Raw genomic sequence first — 24,017 nt, forward strand, 5'->3', positions numbered from 1 at the left:
TGACAGTGTGTCACAAAAATATTCACACCTGGTAAACTTTGTCACGTTTTGTCAGGTCTGGACTTTAATTGGACCAATTTAGCACATTTTGTAGCTCTGGCTGTGTGATGGCTGGCTGTTCCTCCACCCTAGTCCTATAATTTTTTTGCATCCTCTAAACATTTAGCTTTGTCTAACCTCCCAACAGGTTTCCTGCACCTACAGAAAAGCTTACCCCACATCATGATGCCCCCACCACCATGTTAGACACTCTTTCTTTACAAGTTACAGATTTTTTACAGAATCTCTTGGCTGGTTCTGTTGTTAGTGCTCTTTCCATTAGAAGTGGGCGGATAAATCTAAAATATCAATAACATCAAAGCCAATTCTGTATTGGATCAATACCAACGTGGTAAAATCAATGTGTTTAGTTTCAGATTCCGTCTTGACATTTTGTTTTGTAGTTTCTCAGCTCTATCTTGAAAAATGTTTTATTTAAATTTGCTCTCAAATGCAAATTTTTCACACTTATTTAGGAAAAATGCACACAAATCATGTTAATAGTAGGCTGGTCACAATAACAAACTTTGCTGGATTATAAATTATCCCAAAAGTTATTGTGATAAATGATAATATTGTTGTTTTGAGACCATTTCCAGGTAATATAATGATAATGGTATAGTAATTCTCAAAAATCAATAAACTTAAAATTCTAATGAACATATAACACTGTAACTGTAAGACATTTTAAATGTCCAAAATAAATGAATAAAACAATGGAGATGACAAATAAAATGAATTATGAAGTGAAAAATTGTCCTTCAAATAAAAGGGGCTAGTTGAGACCAAAACACCAGACTGAGAACTTTTGACATCCTGGTTTTGGTAGAAAGAGAGAAAAGAGAAAAATGCTAAATCATGCAGCTGGAAATTTTTGAACTTGTTTTAATTTATCATGCAATTAATTGATTCATTGCAACAGGCCCAGTTAATGTGGTGTTAAAATATTTAGCAGACACTTAAGAGCTTTATCCAAATTCTGTCTTAGGTTTGAACAAAATAAAGAGAATAGAAAAAAGATCTGAAGGTCAGAAGCTTGATGAAATATATAAAACTTCAATAAAAAGTATTGGTATCAGCATCTATATCTGCGATTTGGCCCATATCACATTGGTATCGGGTTGATATCAAAATATGAAAAAATCGCACGCCTGTACTTTCCATTTTTAATAAGACAGCAGACGCGTTCCATGAAGACCAAGGAACGCGTCTGCTGGGTTCCTTGGTCTTCATGTTGCTTTTTTGTTCTCTATTATTCTCCAACAAACCTCTGAAGCCTTTACTAAATGAATTCTCATTCTGCATTAGGTTTTATTTAGTGGCATCTGAGTAAATGGTCACACTTTCTGTCCTGTTTCGTCTTGGTCTGTCACATAAAATTGCAATAAAATACATTGAAGTTTGTGACATACTGTAACAACTTACCTCTGAAGGTCTCCTCACGCTTGATTCTAAAGAGGAAAACGATTTTACATCATGAAAAAAAACAAAGAAATAAAGTTTACAATTTATCTAATACGTGGGAGGGTGAATGTGTTCACCTGGCAGGTTTAKCTGTTGACCTGGGAAGTTTATCTCCGCTTGTTTCCTGATCATGCAGATCTTGGACAGAATAAACAGGGCGGACAGGAAAAGGCCGATCCCACCTCCGATCAAAACGTACTTCAAGTCTGGAAACAAAACAAGTGTCAGTGACCACGAGGCGCCTCTCCCCCATGACCAAGCAGAAAGCCAGCTTGCTGAATGCCAAGCAAGCGCGCGTTGAAGCGTGAATGAAGGAGACACGTTTGATTTCGCAACATGTTTACTCGTCGGTCTGATTCACGGTGTCACGCTCCCCGTCTGCAATGCAAGTTGTGTCACAAGTGTTTGCAATCCGAATCCTGTATATCTGGGAATCTTTCAGGGCCAGGAGGTCACAGCAGGTCAGAGCCAAAGCCGGATAACCAAGTGGAAGCATTAAAACTGGGATGGGTGGAGTGATGAAGAGGATGGTCATGTCAAGATTAGTCGATCTAACCTGCAGGGTTTGGATGTTTCACTGCAAAAACACAAAACTTTACCAAGAAATCAGTAGATTATTTAACTAATAAGACATTTTTTCCAAATTAAAAGTGAAATAATCTGCCATTGACAAGTACTTTTTCCATCAACATTAAGGAATTGTTGGCTTAAAACAAACTTGTATCTTGCTGAAAAGTTACTTGTAAGTGATTTTTTTCTCTCATTTCAGGTGTACTAACATATTTGTATCAGAAACTTAACCACATATACTTGGTTAAATGTTGTGTTTTTGCAGTGTTCTTGCTCCAACACCTCTAAGGATGGTGAACAAATGTTTTGACTGCTCTGATGAAGAAGCTGAAAAAGAAGTAGAATCTCTTTTTCAAGAACTTTGAAAAATGCTACTTTTAGTTTGAGTCCATCCATTTCAGTGGGGGAAATGTCTTAGGTAGCAGTTTTCAATTCAGTTCTCTCCAGAACTAGAGTTTGACACCTGTGCTGTAGAGTGAAGTATGGCAGTCTAATGACTGTGATGAGATGCTAACAGCTCAATTTTCAGGCAGCAGAGATGATACTCCTGGATGGCTCTATCCAGGGCAGGTTACTGCTTTCTGGCTGTTTGGTCAGAAACCTGTTCAGAGAAAAGTTGGAGTAGACGATATAATTCTTTTCCCCATTGTGGTCGATAGAAGATATTGTTCCATGAAGCCTCCCTTTCTACTCCTCTGGCATTTGGGGTCGTAGTTCAGGTATTATGTGAGCTTTTCGAACAATAACCAGCTGCTCCCAGTTGTAAAGACAATACTTTGTGATTGGATCACACAGTATCTCTCTGGTTGGTTTTCTGTCTGCTGAACTATTTCTGTTGTTTTACTACAGATGACCACTAGTCTGTTTCATAAAACTCTGGTTGTATTTTCAAGGAGTTCATGATGTCACTTAGTTTTACAAGGTTCAATATCCTACAGGCCCTCTTCATCACAAATCCTTCATGCTTAATAGTGGGTGCTTTTTTTTTTTTTTTTTTACATTTTGACCATTTGTTTTGACCAACACACAAAGCTCCAGTTACATCAGCAGTAGAATTTGACTACACAGTTCATGGTGGTAGAACAGAAACTGTGTGTCTGTAACAAGCCGAACTTGAAAAAGGGGTGTGATTATCTTTGCAAGCCACTCTATGCACATCAACGTTGTTTATGCTGTCACTACACTTTTTGGGCTTGTAGTTAAGGTTTTATTTGAGTAGCTGGATATATGTGTTAATATTCAAGTCTATGCTCTCAGCTCCACTTTCTAATTCAAAAACAACCTCCATAGAAAGTAAAAGTGAGAAATGATATAAACAAAGGCAATGTGTCATTTTCTGTGGAGATAAGAAGATATCTCTGTGAACCAGAACATACAGAGGAGGAACTGTTGGTTAGAGCGACAGAAGTTAGCTGGTCAGCGGTGGGGTATTTTTAGCAGCAACGGCACACGGTTAGCACAGCAACACACGGATTTAGTTGTGAAAACAGCTTACAAGGTGAACTGTTCACCCGGCAACACTTTTCAACTCTATACATAATATGAACTTTGCTCAAACCTTTATTTGAATTGTTAGATTTTACTCTCAAATATGCCTTATTCTGATCAGCAGTTAGCTTGTTGATGCTAACTGTTGCTCCTATTCACTATTAATGGATATTCCACACATGCTAATAATCATATTGGAAGCACTTTATCACCACCTAGTGGTTGGTGTTTTTTTTCCAAATTCTGCATCAATTCGTTTGTCACTCTACAATCTGTCCCAGAAACACAATCCATGCAGTTAGCTTGTTTGCGTATGCGCTAAAATAAACAATAAAATAATCTGGATATATTAATTAAAAATATTACTCACTATTAAGACATTTTTACCTAGACAATATTATAATTCCCTCAATGAATAATGACTGTTACAATTTAGTTTGTATAAAAGAAAATGTGTACTGGACTCTCTGGACTGTAATGTTTTTACACTGTCAATGCGTCCTCTGGTGGACCAAGAGAAGACCTTTATTTTTATTATGCACATTAACTAATTATGTTAAAGACTATATCCAATCTGTTTATGGGAAACACATTTATTTATCCATCTTTCCTCACATTTTTTCGTAGTCAGACATATATGTTTACTTGCGTAACTTTTTTTTAGGAAATAGCAGTCAGGTGAAATGCGATTGAACTGCTATTTGTATTTTTATTAACTTTAAACCATATACTGTTTACACAATTACAATGCAATAGAAAAGAAAAAAGAAATAAAAAAATCCTTCCGGGAAGTATTTCTTTTAGTGCATGCACCAATAAGATAACAGTATAGATCGTACCGTTAGCTTATTTGCACATGCGCTAATGTCTCAGATCTGTGCTTCTGGGACAGATTGTAAAGTGACTTTGCTAATTTGCACACTAAATATCTACATTACCATCAGTTTTTTTCCCCTCATATGAAACAATTTTTCCTACTAGAAATGTTTTAAAATAAAAGTACATTTTAATACTACATGCTGTTCAGCTCTAGCCACAGAGTTAGCTCATTCTTTGTTGACCCACCTAGCTTCTCTTCCGAATCTCCTCCATCTCCCTTTACGTTCACCAGCAGACAATCTGAAAAACAGAGATTGTACTTCATTATTTTCAGCACACAGATGGTGTTCTGCATAAACAGGAAGACTGTAAACCCACAGCTGTTTCTGTCACTGCGATCAGATAAGGCCTACTTCTATTGTGACACTTGTTTTGCACACCTGCCTGCACTGGGTGATGATTGGGGGGTGCATTGATGCACAAGCAGCACTTTGAAAATAACATTTCTGGGTCAAAAATTTGCAGCCGTAGATTTTTTTTATTATTGTTTTAGTCAGGCATATTCTGAACACTGATCAGCCTGTCTTTCCTTTAGAGCATCACTATTTCCTGTTTTTTTTTTTTTTTTACAATCACAACATCTACTGTCTGTCTTCTCTTTGTTCTGCTGATATGGAACCAGCTTCCATGCTGCCAGGTTGTCTGTGGTTAGAGAGGTAAACCTCTGACTTCTGGCTTATACCTCAAACACAGTACCTACAGACACATGTACACTACACCTAAGAACAAAATTCAGACCTTACTCAACACTTCCACATAACTAAGAAAGATATACAGTAGATATGCTTATTATGGATCTGATTAAACCAATTTGAAATATTTCATTATTTTTTAAATTCAATGGGGTGGCCAGTATTTCTTTAGTGGGGCCATGGCACCCGCTGTACCCCTTTTGGGGGCACCACTGGTAACACAAAGAGCCTACTGCATGAAATGTTTCTAGATTCAATAGTCAGGCGTTCCAGTTTTTTGTGATTTCATGGTCATGGGAATTTACGCAAAATCAACGGATTCCCACATTTTATTGTGCTAATGCATAATTGTGAACTTATTGCAAATTTTTCTTAAAAATTTGTCAAAAACATTGGGTTTTAAGTGACTGCTACCTCCCAATATTTGGCAGTATTACTCACTTCTGCAACTTTGCTGCCTCAGTCTTACTGGATGTCAAATTATAATCGAGTAACAAAAAGAAAAACTACAACACAAACTTTGCACGATGCCCCAAACAACCAAAAATTGCTGACTTTGCTGAATAAAATTCTGCTTAGGTTGTTTTTTTTGTGTGTGTTTTGATTTTATAAATCTTGAGTGAGTTCTGGTCAGCTGTCATTGCTAGCTAATCTAGCTGAGGACACCGAGGGCAGAGGAGGAAAACTAAAATTTATGGCACCCATCAGCCAAGCACTCGATCCCCCAGCTGGAGCCAAAATAGGTGGAGTGGTGCTGTGGGAACTGCGCTGCTAAAACAGTGCAGAAATGCTCAGTAAGGAGATCTGTCACAGCCCGAACCTCGCCACGCTTCTTACTCTTAATTTTTGCTGTATGAGTCGTTACTGTATGGAAGACACATCAAATCTAAACCACATGAAAGTGAGCGGCAGTAACTTGTTCCTATTTATAAAAAAAATAAAAATCAGTTCAGTCACATCAGCTCGACATGCTGAGTGCCTTCAGAGTGTCAGATAAAGTTTCCAGTGGCCAGGGTGTGACCTCTTACATAATGGGTCGTGTCTAACACGGACACCAAGCAGTCAAACACATTTACTCCCAATGCTTTTGTACTGACCCCTTACACCACAACGCTAATTCACTGTGTTACAAGACACACCAAGGCCTGATTTCTCAACAATAGAATAGAAAAACTATTTAATACAAGATACAGTGTCTGCTGAGCTAGTTGTGTCTTTCAGATATCAAGTAAATAGCATATAATTGGTACTCTAACGCTTTGGGTTGTTTGAATACATGCTGTGAACTATTGTTCACAGTTTATTTTCTAATTATGTTCTTTTCACGAGCCATGGGATTCAATAAAAATAAAAAAAATGAATCAAGCTGTGTGCATGGTGCTTTTGTGCATCGGATTTATGTGCGTTCCAGAAACGAGTTAATACAAAGGTTCCGGCTGGAACCCTTATTTAAAAATCAAAAATAAAAGCTATTTTCCATGTGAAATTTTTTTGACATGTTAAAGGGTATGGAATAAATTCATCAAAATTAAAGCGTTAAAATCCCTGCCCTAGTTTTCACTCATCTTTTATTGCATTCACTAAAATATTGATTTAGATAGCTTTTCTTAATAAATGTATTCAATTGAGAACTGCTTTTTGGATTTACTCAGGTTATGTCTGTCTGATTTTACAATTAGTGTGATGATCTGAAACATTTAAGTGTCAAATCCCTCCCTAAAAAAACAGGGCATTTTTAATGGGGTAAATATTTTTCACTGAGATTGAAAGTATAATGTACAAAATGAAAGAAAAGCTGAACACAAAATAGTGGTGGCAAGCACAGTTAACATAATGCAGTGTTCATTACTCAACATTCAGTACTGTCGTCATTTTGTGGTCGGACCCAAATGAAGGCGGAACAGGCATCCACTGGTGAAGTGAAGTTCTTTTAATAATAATTATGAACTTATAACTAGGCTCACTGGGATCAGGCAAAAGATCAGGCAGGACAAGATAAACCAGGAAATAAAGAGAAAACGGTGGAAATGAACAGAGGAGTCCAGCAGAGTGTGACTGACAGTGAGGAGCTTGATGACTTGACAAACAACTGGTGGCAAATTAGAAACAGGCTGTGAGGTGAGACCAGGCAGGCAGGCTGATGTATTTAATGTAAAACTTTAAATGAGCTGGGCAGGAAATGAACAATAACCAACAAAAATACAATAAAGGAAGAGAAGGAATAAATAAGCTAAGTATAAGGAATAACTAAATATGCAGGAAGTAAGGAAAAAACAAGGAAATGACCAAAAATGGAAACCTGGAAACGAACCAAAATACTCAAACAACCCACATTTTTGTGTATTTTACAGATAATTTATCCATCAAAATCCCTCATTATCTTAAGTGTTGTTTTTCACACTTGGCTGAAATAATCTTTTGATCTGGCTGCATCACATGTTTGAAGCTGAAGTCGCTAACTGACTTTGGTTAAAAACAGATCTAAACCTCATCTAAGTTGTAATTCATTACAACACGTTAACCAAACTACAAAATTATTTTCGTCCATCAAAATTAAATAATTTTTGTTTAATACATTCAAAAAATGTGAGCTAAGATGGCTGCTGTTTTCCTAACCTTCATAGCTAACAAACATACATCAGCTTAGCTGTTGTTTGTTTTAGAACCATGTCAGGAGCTTCACCCTCCATATCACCAGCTGCTAACTCCTGACGAAGCAAATTCAATTATTTTTAAGTGTGATAAAGATGAAAAGCGGATCATCACTGCTTAGCTATCATAGTAATAGTTTACAATAATCTTTACATTTAACCAATATTTCTCTTCCTTTTTGCAGCAGCCCAGGCGAAGCCTTGACTTGAGTCTGATTGAAAACCTGTGTTGGGAGTTAAGTACCTGTGTGTTGACAAAGAGACCTTCCAACCGCAAAGACTTGGAGTTTATCACCAATGGTAAGTCTTTTAGAAACCTGTTGAAGGTCAGTAACTACTGAGAAGGGTATAAATGCTTTTTGACATGTCTATTTTTAAACACACAAACATTTGAGGCACTTTGTAAAAAAATAATCTATGAATAAAAATTTCTAGAATTGTAACATGGAAGTAAAAAGACTTCTGGTTTTGATGATTTACCACAAAAATGCAACGAACATTAGTGTGTGACCGATACACCAACCTACATTTTACCTTGGGAATATAACCATGTTTATTCTAGTATTGTGTAGAATATATCAAATAAAATAATTATTAAAGCGCTCAGTCCTTCTTTTGGCAACCAACAATATGCTAATGCTAACCAGAGACCACCTAAAATATTTTATTTTGGTATTTTCTTTCTGCTGGCCTTTCTATCTCGGAGTACAGACTTTAACAGAGTTTGCCATTACATCAGTGTCAAAGAAGAGTTCCTCCTTTTCAGTTTGAGGGTTTTTAGTGTGTATCTTAGTTACAAGGTTCTAAAATAATTTAAATCCAATCTGTTGCAAAAAGACATCATTTGCAATTCAAGGTTCTAATTTCTTTGTGACCTCTCCAAGTTAGTTCTAGACTCTTGACAAGACTCTTGACTTGTCAGGATGACAACTTGCTGTTGTCACCCTGACTCGCCAATTTGTAGTTTTGTTTTGTTTTGTGTTCTAAAAGTGTTGCACCTTTTTCACCAGAGGAAAACGAGGCGTCCGTTATACTCACCAGTAATCAGGAAAGCTTTGATTACGGCTGGCATGCACCCAGGGAACTGAACTGTCCTCATCTCCGGGTGTTTCTGCTGCGCTTACTGACTTCTCAAACAGCTCTGACACTTTCTTACAAAAGACTTGCAGCTTCCTGTGTTTTGTGGTTTCAACGCTTTGCTGATTAAATGATTATGTCCTAAACTCTGCGCTCAGCGTACAATATTTTCTCTCTATCTTCACTTATGCAGCATGTGGACAGATGTGGGTTTTAACCACAGTGCTTCGAAAAAGTATTTACTCATTTCAAGCGTCTTCTGTTTTTGACCTTTTTTCACTCCAACGTTTCAGATCGTCAAAGAAAATATTAAAATCAACCACTAAAAAAACAATGTCATGATTGCACAGGTACTGCAATAAACTATTGCTATGGAAAGCAAACACAACTTTCCAAATTATTTTAATCAGCTAAATCATCATTTAGTGATTACTTTTTCCCATGTAGAGCCAGTTTAGTTTCATTTGGGATTTTTTTCTGTTAATAAATTAAATCATCATTTGTAAACTTGGTATTGTATTTACTGTTTATCTCTAGTAAATTAAGATGCAGGGTTTATAATTAATTAATCACAGTTACATGTATTTGAATAGAAAACCATGATGATAAAAAAATCAACAAACCCCCTTTGCTGCTAAATTATTTAATAAATCAACATATGAGCTCAACAACAAATATATTTATTATTTATATTATTTATAAAAAAAATTGTTTTTAATCTGTTATTTAGGTTATTCAACCATCAGATCAGTGAAAAGTGCTAAAATACCTTTTCATCTTTCAAGTTTTTCTGAGCTGCTGAAAGTTAAGATTTCATCACATCAGACCAATAAGAAAAACTGCAGTAGGTAACTTGTAAAAAATAGAAAAATAGCTTTTTTTTATTTTTATTTTTTACATATTTGTTGAAACTGTGTAACAGAATGTTATAAGACAGATATGTGAAAAAATGTTCAGCTACTTTACCTTCACCCAGTCCTCCTTTTGGTAATGGGAAACAACCAATCAGAGCCTGGAGGCGGGTCTTAGAGCTGTCAGTCACAATCTCATGTGGTGCTGCTCATCCTCCCTCCCCCACAACTTCCTCCAACAGCAAGTTGTTTCTCCACTATTAGCGCAATTAGCAGTGCATACATGTGGTTGATTGGTAGCGCTAAGACCCTCCCCCTGACTCTGATTGGCTGTTTTTGCTCTGGAGCGGTGCATTTTTCCAGATGCAGCCCAAGGTTAGAGAACGATTTTTTCACAGATTATCTGCCTTATAGCAAACTGTGACAATATGGAGGCAGTTTTAATAGAGATGTAAAAAACATATTCTATTAATGTTTTTTTTTTACACATCTATAAAAGTTGCATTCTGCAGCTTTAAATCAAATTTTAATCTGATAAACGAGCCTTGATCTTTGCTAATTGCCTCGTCAGCTTTGGTTAGTTTCAATTATTGCAAACTCCAGACACAGCAGTACAAACTAACTTCCTTTACAAATGCTGAACACCAGCATCGCGAGTTACTTCAACAAAGAAGATAGCATCTGTGCTACATCCCTAAAGGTCCTCATTCACAAGGTTCACACGGTTTCACTTCTACACTGACCTACTTCTTCACACTTTGACTTCACAGAACATCATCGTCTATTTAGGCCATGACAAAAAGGGGAAGTCTGCTGTCCAGCATGTGGCACATCAAAAACACACACAGCGCCCTGCAAAAGTATTTACACCTTTTATTTCTTTTCACACTTTGTCTTGTTGGAACCACGACCTTCGATGTGTTTTATTGGGATTTTATCTGACATAGCAATAAATATTAGCATATAATTGTGAAGAGAAAATAATCTAGCCTGGTTTTCTAGATTTTGTGCAAATGACCATCTCATGCATTCATATTCACCATTTTTATAGCATATCTATCAGCTGTTTGCATCTGGAGACAGAATGTTTTTGCCCAAGCTTGGATGAAGTGTTTAAAGTCAGACTATCAGTTGGATTTCAGTCTGGACTTTGACTGGGTCACTCCAATACATGATTGTGCTTCAATCCAAACCTCCTCCCCCACTTCCATAAATACCATAGAACTGCATTATTTACTATTCGATGTTTTGATAGTTTTTATGGCTACAGAGTGGTTTTTCATAGACGTTTTTACAGGAAGCATAAGTTTGTGAAACTGCTGTGCATGTGGTAAGAAAATGTCCAATCATCATCATTACAAGGACAAATGCATAGAAATGTTACGTTATTTAATGGGTTATGGGAAAAACCTGAAGACCATTTTCTGTATCATTTTACTGAGGTTGAAGCGACATTCGTAGTGTTTGCACATTAATAATGTGGGAAAAGTGGGAAAAACAACTTTATTGGCTTTAATAAACATAAAGCTGTTAATGGCTTTAACACTTGCATTGAGCCACACAGTAGAGGTTGGAGAAATAAAAACATCTCTGCTTTCGGAATGCGCAGAGATGATCCGTTACATAAATCACATATATTATCTTTCCACGAGGCACAATAAGTCAACACAACACCCCTCCTAAGTTTCAGGATAATCACACAGCAACAACAGCTGCATCAGTCCTAAAACTAGACTATCCGGTCACACATTTCCACATCACGGCCTTGTAAACAGAGCTTGAGCAACAAGAATGAGTCCAGCCCTGCCTTGATTATGTCAGTCAGCAGACGTTTGCACCCAGCATGTCTAATCTGGACTTTTATGAGGCAATGTGCAATATCAAACACTCAAACGTTTCTTTGAGTGACTCAGGCAATAGAAGTTGGCAGCTAAATATAAGCCAGTGTTGTAACCAGCTAAGTTCACCCTCCAGCCACTATATATTGTCCAAACTAGTAATTCCCTCCTCTTCTATGACAAGTCTTGTTTTCAAAGGTACCAGACAGTAAAGAGAAGGAAGATCGATACAAGAACCAATCAGATCTGAATGCTCGGTTACAAAAATAACCAATGACAGTGTCCATTTCATGGCGGCTGGCCCGTCTTACCCTGCCACTCGACACCTACTGGTTATTCCAATGAGAGGCATCAAGCCGGGTCCTGTGCTGCTGCTCAGTTTGGCCACGCTGACTTGCGTCTATTTTGGTATCTTGTGAGCTCGCGCTGAGCAGGCCGGGCACACCAGCGCATTTGAACATGGATCCAGGGGCTTGACTCACTGAGGTGAGTTTTCTTTGTCCTAGATCTTAAACACATAACTTTAGAGAAAGTTAGTGATGAGGAATTACTAACTGGAGTATTGGCTACAGGTGCTGCTCTGGATTGCTGGACTTAACTCTGGGGATTTGTTCTTAACCGTACATTAGTGTGGGTAGACCTCTTGCTGTGAGCATGACACACCCATCACCAAGGTAAGGAAGAACTCAAATTAAATTATTTAAAATGTGATAAATGGCCGACACTGAACCTTTCATAGTGTTTTGGCTAATCACTCATGCGTTTTCTTACTTTTAAACCACTAAACAGACATGTTGTCTTATTCATTTCACCCATAATGTAATATCTACAATGAAAAAGAATGTCTACGCTTTATAGTTTGAGTCTTTGTACAGTACAGTTAGTTTGGCCATCTCCGTTTGTGAGTATAAATACACAAGCAGATGCTGGGAAAGTACCGTGGCTGCTAACTGATATCTAGTTATGAGAGGTAGAAGGCTGCTGGCAACCAAGAGGTCCTAGAAAGCCAAAATATTCAGTAAGTCTGGCCTTAGATACAGTGAAGTCAATAAGGTCTTGAGACTTTTACCTGGTGAATTGAGCTGTCTGGATATTATGAAAAAATAAATTAGTAATAGTTCTCTTAACCGAGTTTGTAGAAATGTGTAGAAATCCCCAGAGTGGTGGAAAGCTAACTGCTAGCTAAATGGACAATATGTTTGAGCAATTAAAGCTAATTTTAGTGATTAAAACTAAGTTAAAAATGTTTATGGGAAGCAATTCCATTTTATTTATATTAAATTACTACAATTTAACAAGAGACTGTTAAATTGTTTGCTATTCAGGGCAAAACACTTCAGAGCCATGACAAGCTAACTGCCAGCTTAATTGACACTGTTCTCATTTTAGCAATAAAAACAACTCACATTATACATTCATCTCCATGGGGTACACTGTATATTATCAAACAATAAAACACTTATATTTAAAAAGAAACCATTAAGTCTGTGTCAGTTTTCTCAGGTAAACAACTTCAGAGCAATGGAAAGTTTGCTGGTAGTTATGGAAGCTAATTTTAGCAATTGATACAGCTCAAATTGAAAATGCTTATCTCTGTTGAGCACAATGCTATATTATTGAATACAATGCAATGCTACACATAGAATCTGTCTTAGCACTATTGCAGAAGCTAACATTAATAGTCTTCCTTATTTTCACTCCAGAGTAGCAGTGCTAAGGAAACTAAATAACTCCCAAAACGCCAGCCAATGGCATGTCAAATAGCATTACGCCGTTAGCTTCCCAAACTGCATTTCCTCTCAAAACTTTTAGATATGTTCTTAAACAAAATATTAGGTGCATTTCTCATGAATAAATTAGTCGCATACCACTGAAAATCAGCAAATAGGTGAATTCATGAATACTAATCCGCAAATAGGCAGGCGTCCACTGTAACTACAAATTAACAAAAGGCTTTTGCTAAGTTTGCTGCTTTTTTCCTCAGCTAAACAACTGCAAAGTGTTTGAAGGCTAAACATTAGTCAAAGTCATTCCCCAGATAAGCTAACTTTAGTCATTTCAAACAACTTCACTGAAAATGTTTAAATCCATCACTTGCAGGACAATTATAATGGATATGAAATGTAAACCTTCACAGGAGACTGTTAAGGTTATTCCAGGGTTTTTTTTCAACCGAATAGGTTGCATGTAACTACAGTTCTGTTAGTTTGGATTGCTGGATGCATCCAATTGTGATTTAGTGTTGATAGCTTCCAAACAATATTGGTGCCTGCACAAGCAGGCACCAAGTTTTTCAATTTCAGTTGATAAAATCAACTAGTCTGTCTTTATTAGAAGCCTCCCACCATTCATTCAGCTTAGAAAAGTACCACAAATAAGAGTTGAATCGCAGAGCTATAAGAATTTTCGGCTAAGATTTTCTGAAGGCTAAATTTATGAAAAAAATAAATAAAAATGTGTTAGTTTCCCGATGACTCAATGATTTATCTACTTTTCTACAAACTCACTGCCCCCTAAAAACACGTCTTCATACTTTAGGTTAGGAAACAACTTGACAGAAATTCGCTTTGAATAAATCTGAGCATGTCCTTAAAGTTGTTTACAAAGGAAAGTGTATATTCAGCAATAATTTGTCTTTCATCAGGCCATCCATCAAAGTGAATGTGAACATTTCTAGACATAATGCTTTTGTTTTCTTGTGTTTCATTATATTTCAAACAGCAAGATTCACTATTCATTTGGTCAAAGTCATTTTCTTTTAAGAGATGTTTGCATGAGTGGTTGAAGCCTTAGGTTTTATGTGAGTGGCAGGCTCTCAGGTCAGGAGGTATAAATGGGTTACTGAACTATTCTGAGAACTCAGGGTAGCTAGAGCGAGATACAGTAGAGCAGCTGTTGCTGAGGTAGACTGAGATTTTTAATTAATTGTGTCTCATTTCCTGTGCCACATGCTACAGCTTAACTGCTGGACATTTTAATAGTATTGCATTTCTTTGCAATAATCCGGATGTTAGCTTCTCAGACTTAAACCTTCCTGATAAAAAAGAATCGTACATATGGGATGCAGCTGCATTTTTTTTTAAATGATATGGATCAAGTTCATTTATTTATTTTTTAAATGTTACCTGTAAATGGAGCAAAACTATATTTCTTTGAGTGAAACAGCAGGTCAGTTGGTGCTAACAGCTTGAAGCACACATTGCTTAAAATAGCCAAGTGCATGTTTTGAAGTGTTTGTCTGCTGCCTGCATAGCTCCAGCTTGGTCCAGGCCACCACATGCTGTGTACATAAAGGTTATTAGTGCAACGGCAGATTAAATCCCTTTAGATTCATTCAAAATATTAAGATCAGGCATAGCATTATGACCAGTGATCGACTGCAGGCTCATGGATGCATGTGGGAAGCAAACAATGGTGCATTAATGTGGATATGTTTGCAAAAAAAAGTGTTGGTGCACAATTGCAGTTTGATGGAGCATAGCCACAGATTAGTCAATACTGATCATACTGTAATGCTCGATTGGTTCATTACATGAGTTTTTCGAGGTTCTCACTGCTTACCCTGTAATATGCATTGCCTTACTGACATTGCTTATTGTGGCTTCTTTGTAGGTGAAGGACAGATCCCGAGAGTTCCCTGATGTTGGTGTGAGCTGAAGGGAAAGACCCACTGAGCTGCAGCAGCAACACAGGACACAAGACTGGTGATGAAAAAATAGCAAGAAACTTGCTGACACCATGAGTTGCGTGGAAAAGCGACACGTAAACCACCGGATGGGAAGCATGCTACACCATCGCTTCCCCAACGGCTTCACGGACTTGTTTATGGACGAGACGGATCGAGAGGTCAGCACCCTGACCGACAGGGCCTTCCGTAGTCTCTGCGTCGGGGATGATGCAGTGTACAACGACGAATTTTTGTATGGATACTCGCCGTACAGCTGCCTCAAGCCTTTAGCAGGGGAGCCTTTTAAAAAGAACCCACATAAGGAATCTAAAAAAGCAGGACAACACAAACAGGATAAAGACGATGCTCAGCCCTGCAAACAGCAGCAGCAGGATGACATATCCCACATGTCGTCCTTCCTCAAGGTGCTAAGCGTCACAGAGGAAAGGAATGGAGGAATGACAGACTGTAATGGTGAATCGTGGGATAAATCGGCACTTCGCAGCATAGAAAGAGAGCTTTCAGAATTCTCCTCTGACTATCACACTAGTCTCACCAATAGACATTATGAGAACAATAAGTCTGGTTGTGGTTCTTCTAATAAAAAATGCAAGGGTGTCAATCTTTCATCTGGGAATATGACAAAGATTAAAAATGCTAAATCCACAGCAAAGCTTAGAAAACTGAACATAAAAAACTTTTTCCTCCACAGCGAGTTTAGTCCTTTCCAAACATGGACAGATTTGAATCGGTACCCCTTTGGCCAAGACAGCACAGTCACCGATATTCTCTGTGCTGACAATGTTCCTAAGTGGTATGACTTGCCCTTTTATAAGGAGCTGACTGAGGCACATACATCAGAGATCCTGCATACGGAGGAGGTACAGTCATGCCAGAAAGTAAGAGTTGAGCCATCCACCGCCAAAGTTCCTGAACCCAGCCCAGCCCCTCCTCCACCAAAAGTCCTGCCAAAGCCTGCGGCCCCTCTGGCTGAGAAGAGGTGCTCCTCAGATGGAGGGGATAAGACTGCTGCCCCATGGAGACGCAATGGCCCCAGGGCAAAAAGTGTGATCCCAGCAAATCAACTTCGAAAACCACCTCAAGAAAGTAATTCAAAACCAATGAATGAAAACATTTTGGTGGTCAAAAAGGACACTGAATCTGTGGAAGTGAAGGCGATTCAGGAAGCAAGCTCTTCAGCCTCTACACCATTTAGCATCTGTCAGCTGATGACTCCCGTCATTCCCTCCAGACAGCCAACAGAAACTTCAGAAATCCTCCAGGCAGTTCTCTCACCCTCTGTCCTCGACCTTCTGAGCAGGCCTCACTCTGAGGCCAAAGTGACTCCTGAACCTCCGGTCAAGCGAGAAACCTACAAATCGCTCGCATCGAGCATCCTCTTTAACTTGAAGGATAACAGGAAGAGGGTGAAGAGTCGATACAGCCCACATAAATTCAAAACTCTGGAACTTTCTGAAGGTGGCGTCCATTCTCCACCCTCAGATAATGCGAATCATCCTCCTTCTGAAGGCAGTGGCTCTGGCTTAAGTACACCGGCCAAAGATGGGCAGACAGTTAGCGGCTCTGTTTTGGAACATATTGTATCCCCATCAAATGTTGAATTTACAGGGCATTGCAGTGACAAGCCTTTATCAGATGACTATTTGTTGGCAAATTTACTGCAGACTAAATGTGATGCTGACAATAGCAATCTTGGAGAGGAGAACTCTATTTCATCATTTCTGTCCTCAAAGAAGAACAAGAGTCCAATGGCAAAAAAGCAAAACTATCCATCCCTGAATTTGTACAAGAAAGCCAATCCTGTTGACAGTGATCTGAAATATCTGCAAGTGCCCCCAAGCAACAACGTTTCGACCAACGCTGATTTAATGATTAATGCAAAAAACAGAGAGCTTTCTCCAAATGCACTGCCAACAAACACAGGGCTTTCACCAAGTACTTTAAATGTCATCAAAGATTATTCACCCATAATTTCACCCCACATACTGGAGAGAGGGGGGCTATCATCAGGGGAGAAAACACAGCCAAATGTCCCAGAGAAAACTGAATGGCCAGTGAAAGATACAAAGGACTTTGCAGTTCAGCTGGCTTCACAGGAAGACAACACAGGTGGCCAAACCATTAGTACAACAAATGTAATCAGAGCCGCAAAGGAAGCAATTAATGCAGCCAAAAATAAAGCTCGATCAGCAAGTCATTCAGACAGCAACAGCAAGCAGATACCAGACGCAGATGTAATGAGGCAGAAGGAAAGGGATCAGAGAGTTTCTAAAGAGCCCTTTGAAAGAGGGAGGGATAGTTTGGTAACAGAAAACAACTATGGGTTATTGCTAAATGAACCATCTGATACAACACTGGTTAGCAAAAGTAGCAACATAAGCAAAGAGCCTCCACCAGTACCAAAAAGAACTTTTACTAAATCAGATCTGCAGCTCTGCTTGTCTCCTGACAAGCAGCGAAGACGTTATGCTGACAAAGCTTCTAATAGTGATTTGGTAGATGCAAAACCAGATTTACCAAATAAAGAACATGAACCTGTCCATAAACAAGGCAAACCTAAGCATGTCTTCTCATCCAGACAGAACAATTTTATCAAACATCAGAGATGCACATTGACAGATGACGAGCAAGCAAAGGAGAGCAACTTGAACGTGAATGCAAAAATGGAGGCGGATGTCGAAGTAAAGTCAGTAGGAGACATAAGAGATAGCGAGCATATTTTTAACGATTTTCAGGCTTTGAAAGAGCTGGAAAGAGCACGACTTGGTGATCGCATGCTTGAGAATGTGACAAACAAACAAGAGGTTTTTAACATTGACGAGGAGGCAAAGGTTAAAAACAACTTGATCTCCAGGGAGCTTCGTAACATTAAGAGAGGTATGCTATCGATGAGAGGAAACACGTCGGCTAAGAGAAAAATATTTGCAGAGAAGGAGCAGAGCAAGCAGGAGGTCTTCACAAAGGTAGACAGTAACGTTGTTGTGAACAAAGTACTTCTAAATGATAATTATGACAAAGCTAAAATGGCTCTTGAGGAGATAATCTCAGAGCGGGAGAGAAGGAATACATGTACAGAGCAGGAAGCAGTTGTAGCATCTGAAAACAACATTCTAGATGAAGGTTGTGAAACATGGTTACAGGATGGTAAAGCTTGTAAAGACTATATGACTAGACCAAGAGAAGAAAAGAATAACAGTACTTCTCCACTTCAGGAGAAAAACAGAAAACAGAGATTAGGGGATTTAAGAGTAACAAACCAACCTAGACCTGCTGAGACCCTCGGATTAGGAAGTAGGGAAGCTCTACTGGATGTAAACAAAGCAGGAAATGACCAACATTTACGCTTAAAAGTTAAAGATAAAGATGTTGGGGAAAAGTTAGTTGATAATTATGCTCATAATTGCAATGTCAGTTTACCAGAAACAGCAGGGCAGGTGTGTAAAGACGGCAGGGAATACTTGATAAATGACAGGAAAAACAAAGGTTTAAATGCTCCTCCTGTTCCACCAAGGAGCAAAAAAGGAGTTAGTAGAGGAGATGGGAGGGCAACAAGTGACAAAGATCTGGTGGGTGGCTATGATAAAAATGAACATTTTGAAAGGAGTGAAGAGCAGTCATGTGACATCAAGACAGGCCCTAAAATATATGTAAGCGCAGATACTGAGGAAGCTCTACCTAGTCAGAGAGAAACCTCTTTAAAAGAGAGGGAGGACGAGGTAAAAAACACCGCAGCAGTGGCATTTACATATGGGTTAGTTAACAATGCAGTGATTAACACTAGTCCAAAAAGGGAAGTCACAGCTGGAAGTCATGCTAACACTCAGGAATCCTGCAAGGTGAAACGAAAAGCCCCCTTGAAACCAGACTATTTAATTAAACACAATGACGATCTGATCAAAAACTTCAAACCAGATGAACATTTCAAAACAACTAGGGAGGATGTAACTATAGATGCAGAAGAACTTGGTGAAATCCCCAGAAACATTATATCACCCTTGCTGCTGATAAAAAGTGTCAGTGTTGCACAGAGCCCACCTGATCAAGCGAGCTTGTCCTCCAAGTCGTCCTACTTCTCTGTGGAAAGTACTCTGCACAGAACCACAGAGACTGAGTCAAATGTCTTCCACTCTTTAGAGAACTCACCAGCTGAGGTGGAGGAGGTGATTGAACTGGGACAACGAAGCAATTCGAATGGAGGTGGGGTGGGTTACTGTTGCTTAAGCGATCACGAAAGCGAGCTGGAAGGCATGAATAAACGGTTGAAGTCCACACAAAACCAACCAGAGCTACAGCATATGGATAGCATGGATAAAAACATTGTCATCACAGATGAAAGACTTGGCAATGAAGAAAGCAATTCAACTACATCATCTTCCAGTACTTTTTCTCCAACTTTGGGAATCCCGGCCTTGTTCAAAGTCAAAGACAACAGTTTTAATAGCAAGACAAAGAAACATGTACTACCCTGGTCTCCAAGAGGTAGTAACAGTGTATCAGACAAAATAGACAAAGAGTTAAATCAGTCAAGGGAAAACCCTGAGCTCTCACTGGTAAATTACATTTCTGCCAACAATATCATCATAACTCCACCTGAAGACTTTAAACCTATAGAGATTTCAGCAAGCAAATCACCACAGTTCTTGACAGTGTCCTCAGATATCCAAAACGAAAGCCCCAGGACATCCCAAGTTGGGAATTCTCTACTAATCCCACAGGAAGAAGAAAGGTTTTCCAGGGTGACTCCATCATCTGAAGATATTGAGAGTTTACCAACTAGTACTGCTGACCCAACTGATGATGCAGTGACAAATGCTAAAGTTCTTGAAGAGAGTGAAATGACAAAGGACATCAGTGAGCAATCAGGATTCATTTCCAGTGGTAATGACAGTCAAACTGGGCTGCCCAAACCTCCAGCAGTCTTGCCAAAATCTGAAAAAGCGGTTCAAAAAGCCATTAAACTAACAAACAGAAGGATGAAGAAGGAAGAGACCCAGAAATCATCACAAAAGTCATCTCAAAGCAAACACAAAGCTGAAAAGGTGAGGAATGATAAATCAGAGCACAAAAGCAGTGGCAATGCTAAAACTGGCAGGAATAGTGATAAAAAGCACAAAGATGGCAGTCGTCATAATTCAAATAACCACAGAAATGACAGCAATCCCCAGCGCGAATCCCACAATGAGAACCACAATCAAAACAAAGTAGAAACAAACAGGACTCGAAGGAAGAGTCAGGATTCAGTGGAAGGGAACAGCCAAAGAACTGATGAACGACCCAATCCAGCATCGGAAAGACAAGGTCGGAGCGCCAACAGACATCCTCGAGAGAAGTCAGAACACAGAGATTACAGCAGTGACAGCGTCATCAGTAATGTGCCAGTGTACAAAGCTCACATCAGTGACAGGCCCGTGTCAGACAGGCCTTTCAATCGATCACAGAGCATTGATAGGTACCTGGGAGGTAAAGTAGAGCATAGGCTTAGTGCTGATATCCCAGCCAGCGAAAAGCTTGAACCCAGGAATCAGCGCATTGAGAAATCCATCATGCATGAGCTTCAACAGAGAGGCAGAGCCGCCGACAAGCAGAGCAGAGGTGTCCCCTTGAGGAGAAGTCAAAGTATTGATGCATACAGCACTGAGATTCCGCCTCTGTCTCGCCAGTCAAGCCAAACCAGCCAGTTTTCTCGTCAGTCTAGCATGGAACACGCCATTCTCACGCAGTCCATCCCTATGACCCAACGAAAGCTCCTTCAGGATCCAAACTCAGGGCAGTACTTCTTTGTTGACCTGCCAGTACAAGTCAAGACGAAAACCTTCTTTGATCCCGGTACAGGAAGCTATGTACAGCTGCCAGTCCAGCCGCCAGATGGTGGTGTTCCTCAAGCGCCCCACGTAGAGGTCCTGACTTCACCACTGGTCGTTTACCACAGCTTTGTGCCAGTTCCTCTGTCCCCCATGGCTCCGAAAGCCAAAATCCAAGCAACGCTTGTGGAACCAAATGGGTTAGAGCAGAGGCACCAGGAAAGGGGAAGGAAAATGCATATTAAAGAGGGACATCCATACCTAGAGTCAGCCTATGGTCAACAGGAACTGATGTTAGGGGAGTTCTTGGGGACAGAAGAGCTGGACTGTCCCTGCTGATGTGGCCGTTGTTTCACTTCATTGTGGTGTTTGTTGCATTCTAGGAGTTATTCTTGTGATGTTCTGTCATGGTTTAACCTTTTTCAACGGATCTTAACTTCTTTTACTTTAGGTTTCCTACAGTTTCCAAATGTTTTCTACCCAATTTTTTTTTATATTTCAGTAGTAACTTCACCTAAAAACACCACAAAAATGAGCCTTCAAATGCAAAGCACACCACCAATGCAGTGTTACAATGCCAGTTATTCACCCATGAATGTTCTTGGAGCCTTCATGGAGGAATAAATGCTAATGGTATGAACTTTTTATGCTCATGTCTTTGTTCTTTGACTTTGGTTGACCTCAATTTTTGCTAATGCAGGACAGAATGTGTCCTTGCTTTCTGACTGCACCTCAGCCTCTGCAGCACCTGTATAGAGGAGTGAGTCTGAGTCAAGTACATATTTAGAAGAAATATCAACTTTTGGCTCGCTTGTTTCTGTTTGCCAATGTAAAAATATAAACTCATGTTGAAATGAGCAGCATCTGGTAAGGAAAAACCGACATATTGATGTAAATATATTGCTGTTTAAACAGCAAAGACATGCTTCAAGGCGAGATGTTTATATTTTGTAAATGCTGAAAGTTTGTAATACACTACAGAAGTAGTCATAAATCGTCACTTCTTTTCAGGTGTAGTGGGTTTTGTTTTCTTACGTGGTAATTTTGTTGCCTTTCTATTTTCGCCTGATAAGTTGAAACCCTTTACCATTAAACTTACTTGAATCCATTCAACACTTAAAATAGCAAAACAAAATTTTCATACTGCTGAGTTTGACTGTTAACATCCACACAATAACACTTTTTAAGACATTTTGCGTGTGTTTAATTAGCCATCTGCTGAATGTATTTCGAACGCCACAAATTCCAGTTGTTATTGGAAAAGTTTGAACTTTGCATTCACGGATTGTTTTTCAGATGTGCAGAAGAATTGGTGCAAGTTTTTTTTTTTGCATTTGCATTTTTCTCAGCTAGTCGAGCAGAGCTGTCTTGTGTCTGTGATCCATTCCAATGAAATAAACAACTGTTTTCAACAGAGTTCAGCTGGACTCTTTATTTCACTACAAATACGTTTCAATAATTTTGCTTCTTTTTCTTAGGTTTGTATTACTTTTTTTTGCAATAGCATCAGTTAAATTTTAATAATTTAGAAATGTTTTGCTGAACAAGTGCCATACTTTTGACATGGGGAAAGAATTTAGTCTATATTTGTGAAAAGTTGCTAGAAAAATACCCTCAAAATACCCTCAAAAGGTGGTTCAACCAAGTATTGAGCTTTAAATACAAATGCTCTTTACTTTTGGAGTTTTATTTGTAAAAATGTGAAGACTGTGTATCTTCAAAAAAAAAAACTTTATACAAATCAAATTATTCACTCCAGTTCAACTGGATCCATCAAGTATTCTAAAAGTGATGGCTCACAAGTTGAGATGTATCCAGTTGTACTGATTCACATTTAATAACTGGGTCAACAAAGCAAGTTAAAGTAGTACATCCAACGTTTTGTGCCCATTCAGCACAAAATATGTGGTTGTCCTTCAGGCTTTTGCTTTGTGTGTTGTAACGTACAGGTGTTCAAGGTACGACTCTACAATGCCACCTACTGTCCACAATGTGTAAAGACTCCAACTCTCCTGGAAATATACAAACTAAATACAAAACCAGACACATGTTGAGAACTAAAACTACATAGTGATCAATGTCTTTCCATGCAACATCAAATAAGATCTGTAACGACTAAAATGGTGTACAATAAGTCAGCTTTGATTGCTGATTATTCATTTTAAGTTATAAAAAAAAATATAAAAGGAAAACACAGCCACTTCTTTAAAGTTATGCTGACAGGGAATTTGATCTATAAACAATGTTTAAGTGCATAACATGATAAACGTGAAGCTATTGCTGAAAATTTCTTCATACTCCTACAGATGTAACAATTAAATGCTTCTCAACTGTCAAACTGTAATTCCAATTTAAGTTAACATAACTATTATTTTATGTACATTAAATAATAATTTATTGTATTTAATCTCACATTCTCTTTGCAAATGCCCCGACAATGCTAAGATAATATACCAAACATCAACTTTTAGAAGGTTTTTTTCTTGTATTGCCTTCCTTCAGTCCAGCTGATTTCAATTGATTCCTGATTAGGCATTTGTTGAACTGCAATCAGCTGAATCAAGGACATTAAAGCAGGGAAACCTCTAAAATATGTGTGGCTTGAGGACCAGGGTTGGGAATCACTGGATTAGTGAATACAGCATCATGTTTGTGCTGCTTCTTACCTGGAGCGTCTGAGTTCTTAGTGTTTTATTGCAGCAGCAAAGCAAAGCTGGTGGACGCTTCCTTTGCTCTTTTTCTTTACAGAGACTTTTCCATTTTGCGTTTGCCAAGTTAGCTTAAGGAATATACACAAATGTACTGGATCCATTTTTATTTCTTTTTTTTTCTTCTTCATCTTCCCTGTAGCTTTCTGAGGCCCCTCTGGGGCCCCTTGGCAACTCCAACTTTGAAAAACGTTGGTTTATCAAACCATTCTGAGTACAATAGATTCATCGACCCTAAAGCGGTTTGCCCACTAACCGTTTTTCACAACAC

At 38.7% G+C, this 24,017-nt stretch overlaps 1 protein-coding gene and 1 long non-coding RNA gene across 2 annotated transcripts in view; both read left to right on the forward strand.

Annotated features, from left to right (window-relative positions):
- The window catches only part of LOC108167289 (uncharacterized), a 74,203-nt gene that overhangs the window by 48,063 nt on the left and 2,123 nt on the right, over nucleotides 1–24,017 (forward strand). Inside the window, exon 2 of the long non-coding RNA XR_001777649.1 lies at nucleotides 7,969–8,083. This is a non-coding gene — a long non-coding RNA (uncharacterized LOC108167289). The remainder of the gene's footprint in view (nucleotides 1–7,968; nucleotides 8,084–24,017) is intronic.
- On the forward strand, nucleotides 11,900–22,454 carry LOC108167288 (uncharacterized). Its single transcript, XM_017310893.1, has 3 exons — nucleotides 11,900–12,035; nucleotides 12,122–12,223; nucleotides 15,162–22,454. The coding sequence occupies exon 3, from the start codon at nucleotides 15,288–15,290 to the stop codon at nucleotides 21,375–21,377; it is 6,090 nt and encodes a 2,029-aa protein (XP_017166382.1). The 5' UTR covers nucleotides 11,900–12,035; nucleotides 12,122–12,223; nucleotides 15,162–15,287; the 3' UTR covers nucleotides 21,378–22,454.

Source organism: Poecilia reticulata, linkage group LG19 (genome assembly GCF_000633615.1).
Source record: "Poecilia reticulata strain Guanapo linkage group LG19, Guppy_female_1.0+MT, whole genome shotgun sequence".
Taxonomy (NCBI): domain Eukaryota; kingdom Metazoa; phylum Chordata; class Actinopteri; order Cyprinodontiformes; family Poeciliidae; genus Poecilia; species Poecilia reticulata.

Excerpts from the sequence above, each read along its gene's own strand:
- LOC108167288 (XM_017310893.1), top strand. The coding sequence starts at position 15,288 with ATGAGTTGCGTGGAAAAGCGACACGTAAACCACCGGATGGGAAGCATG.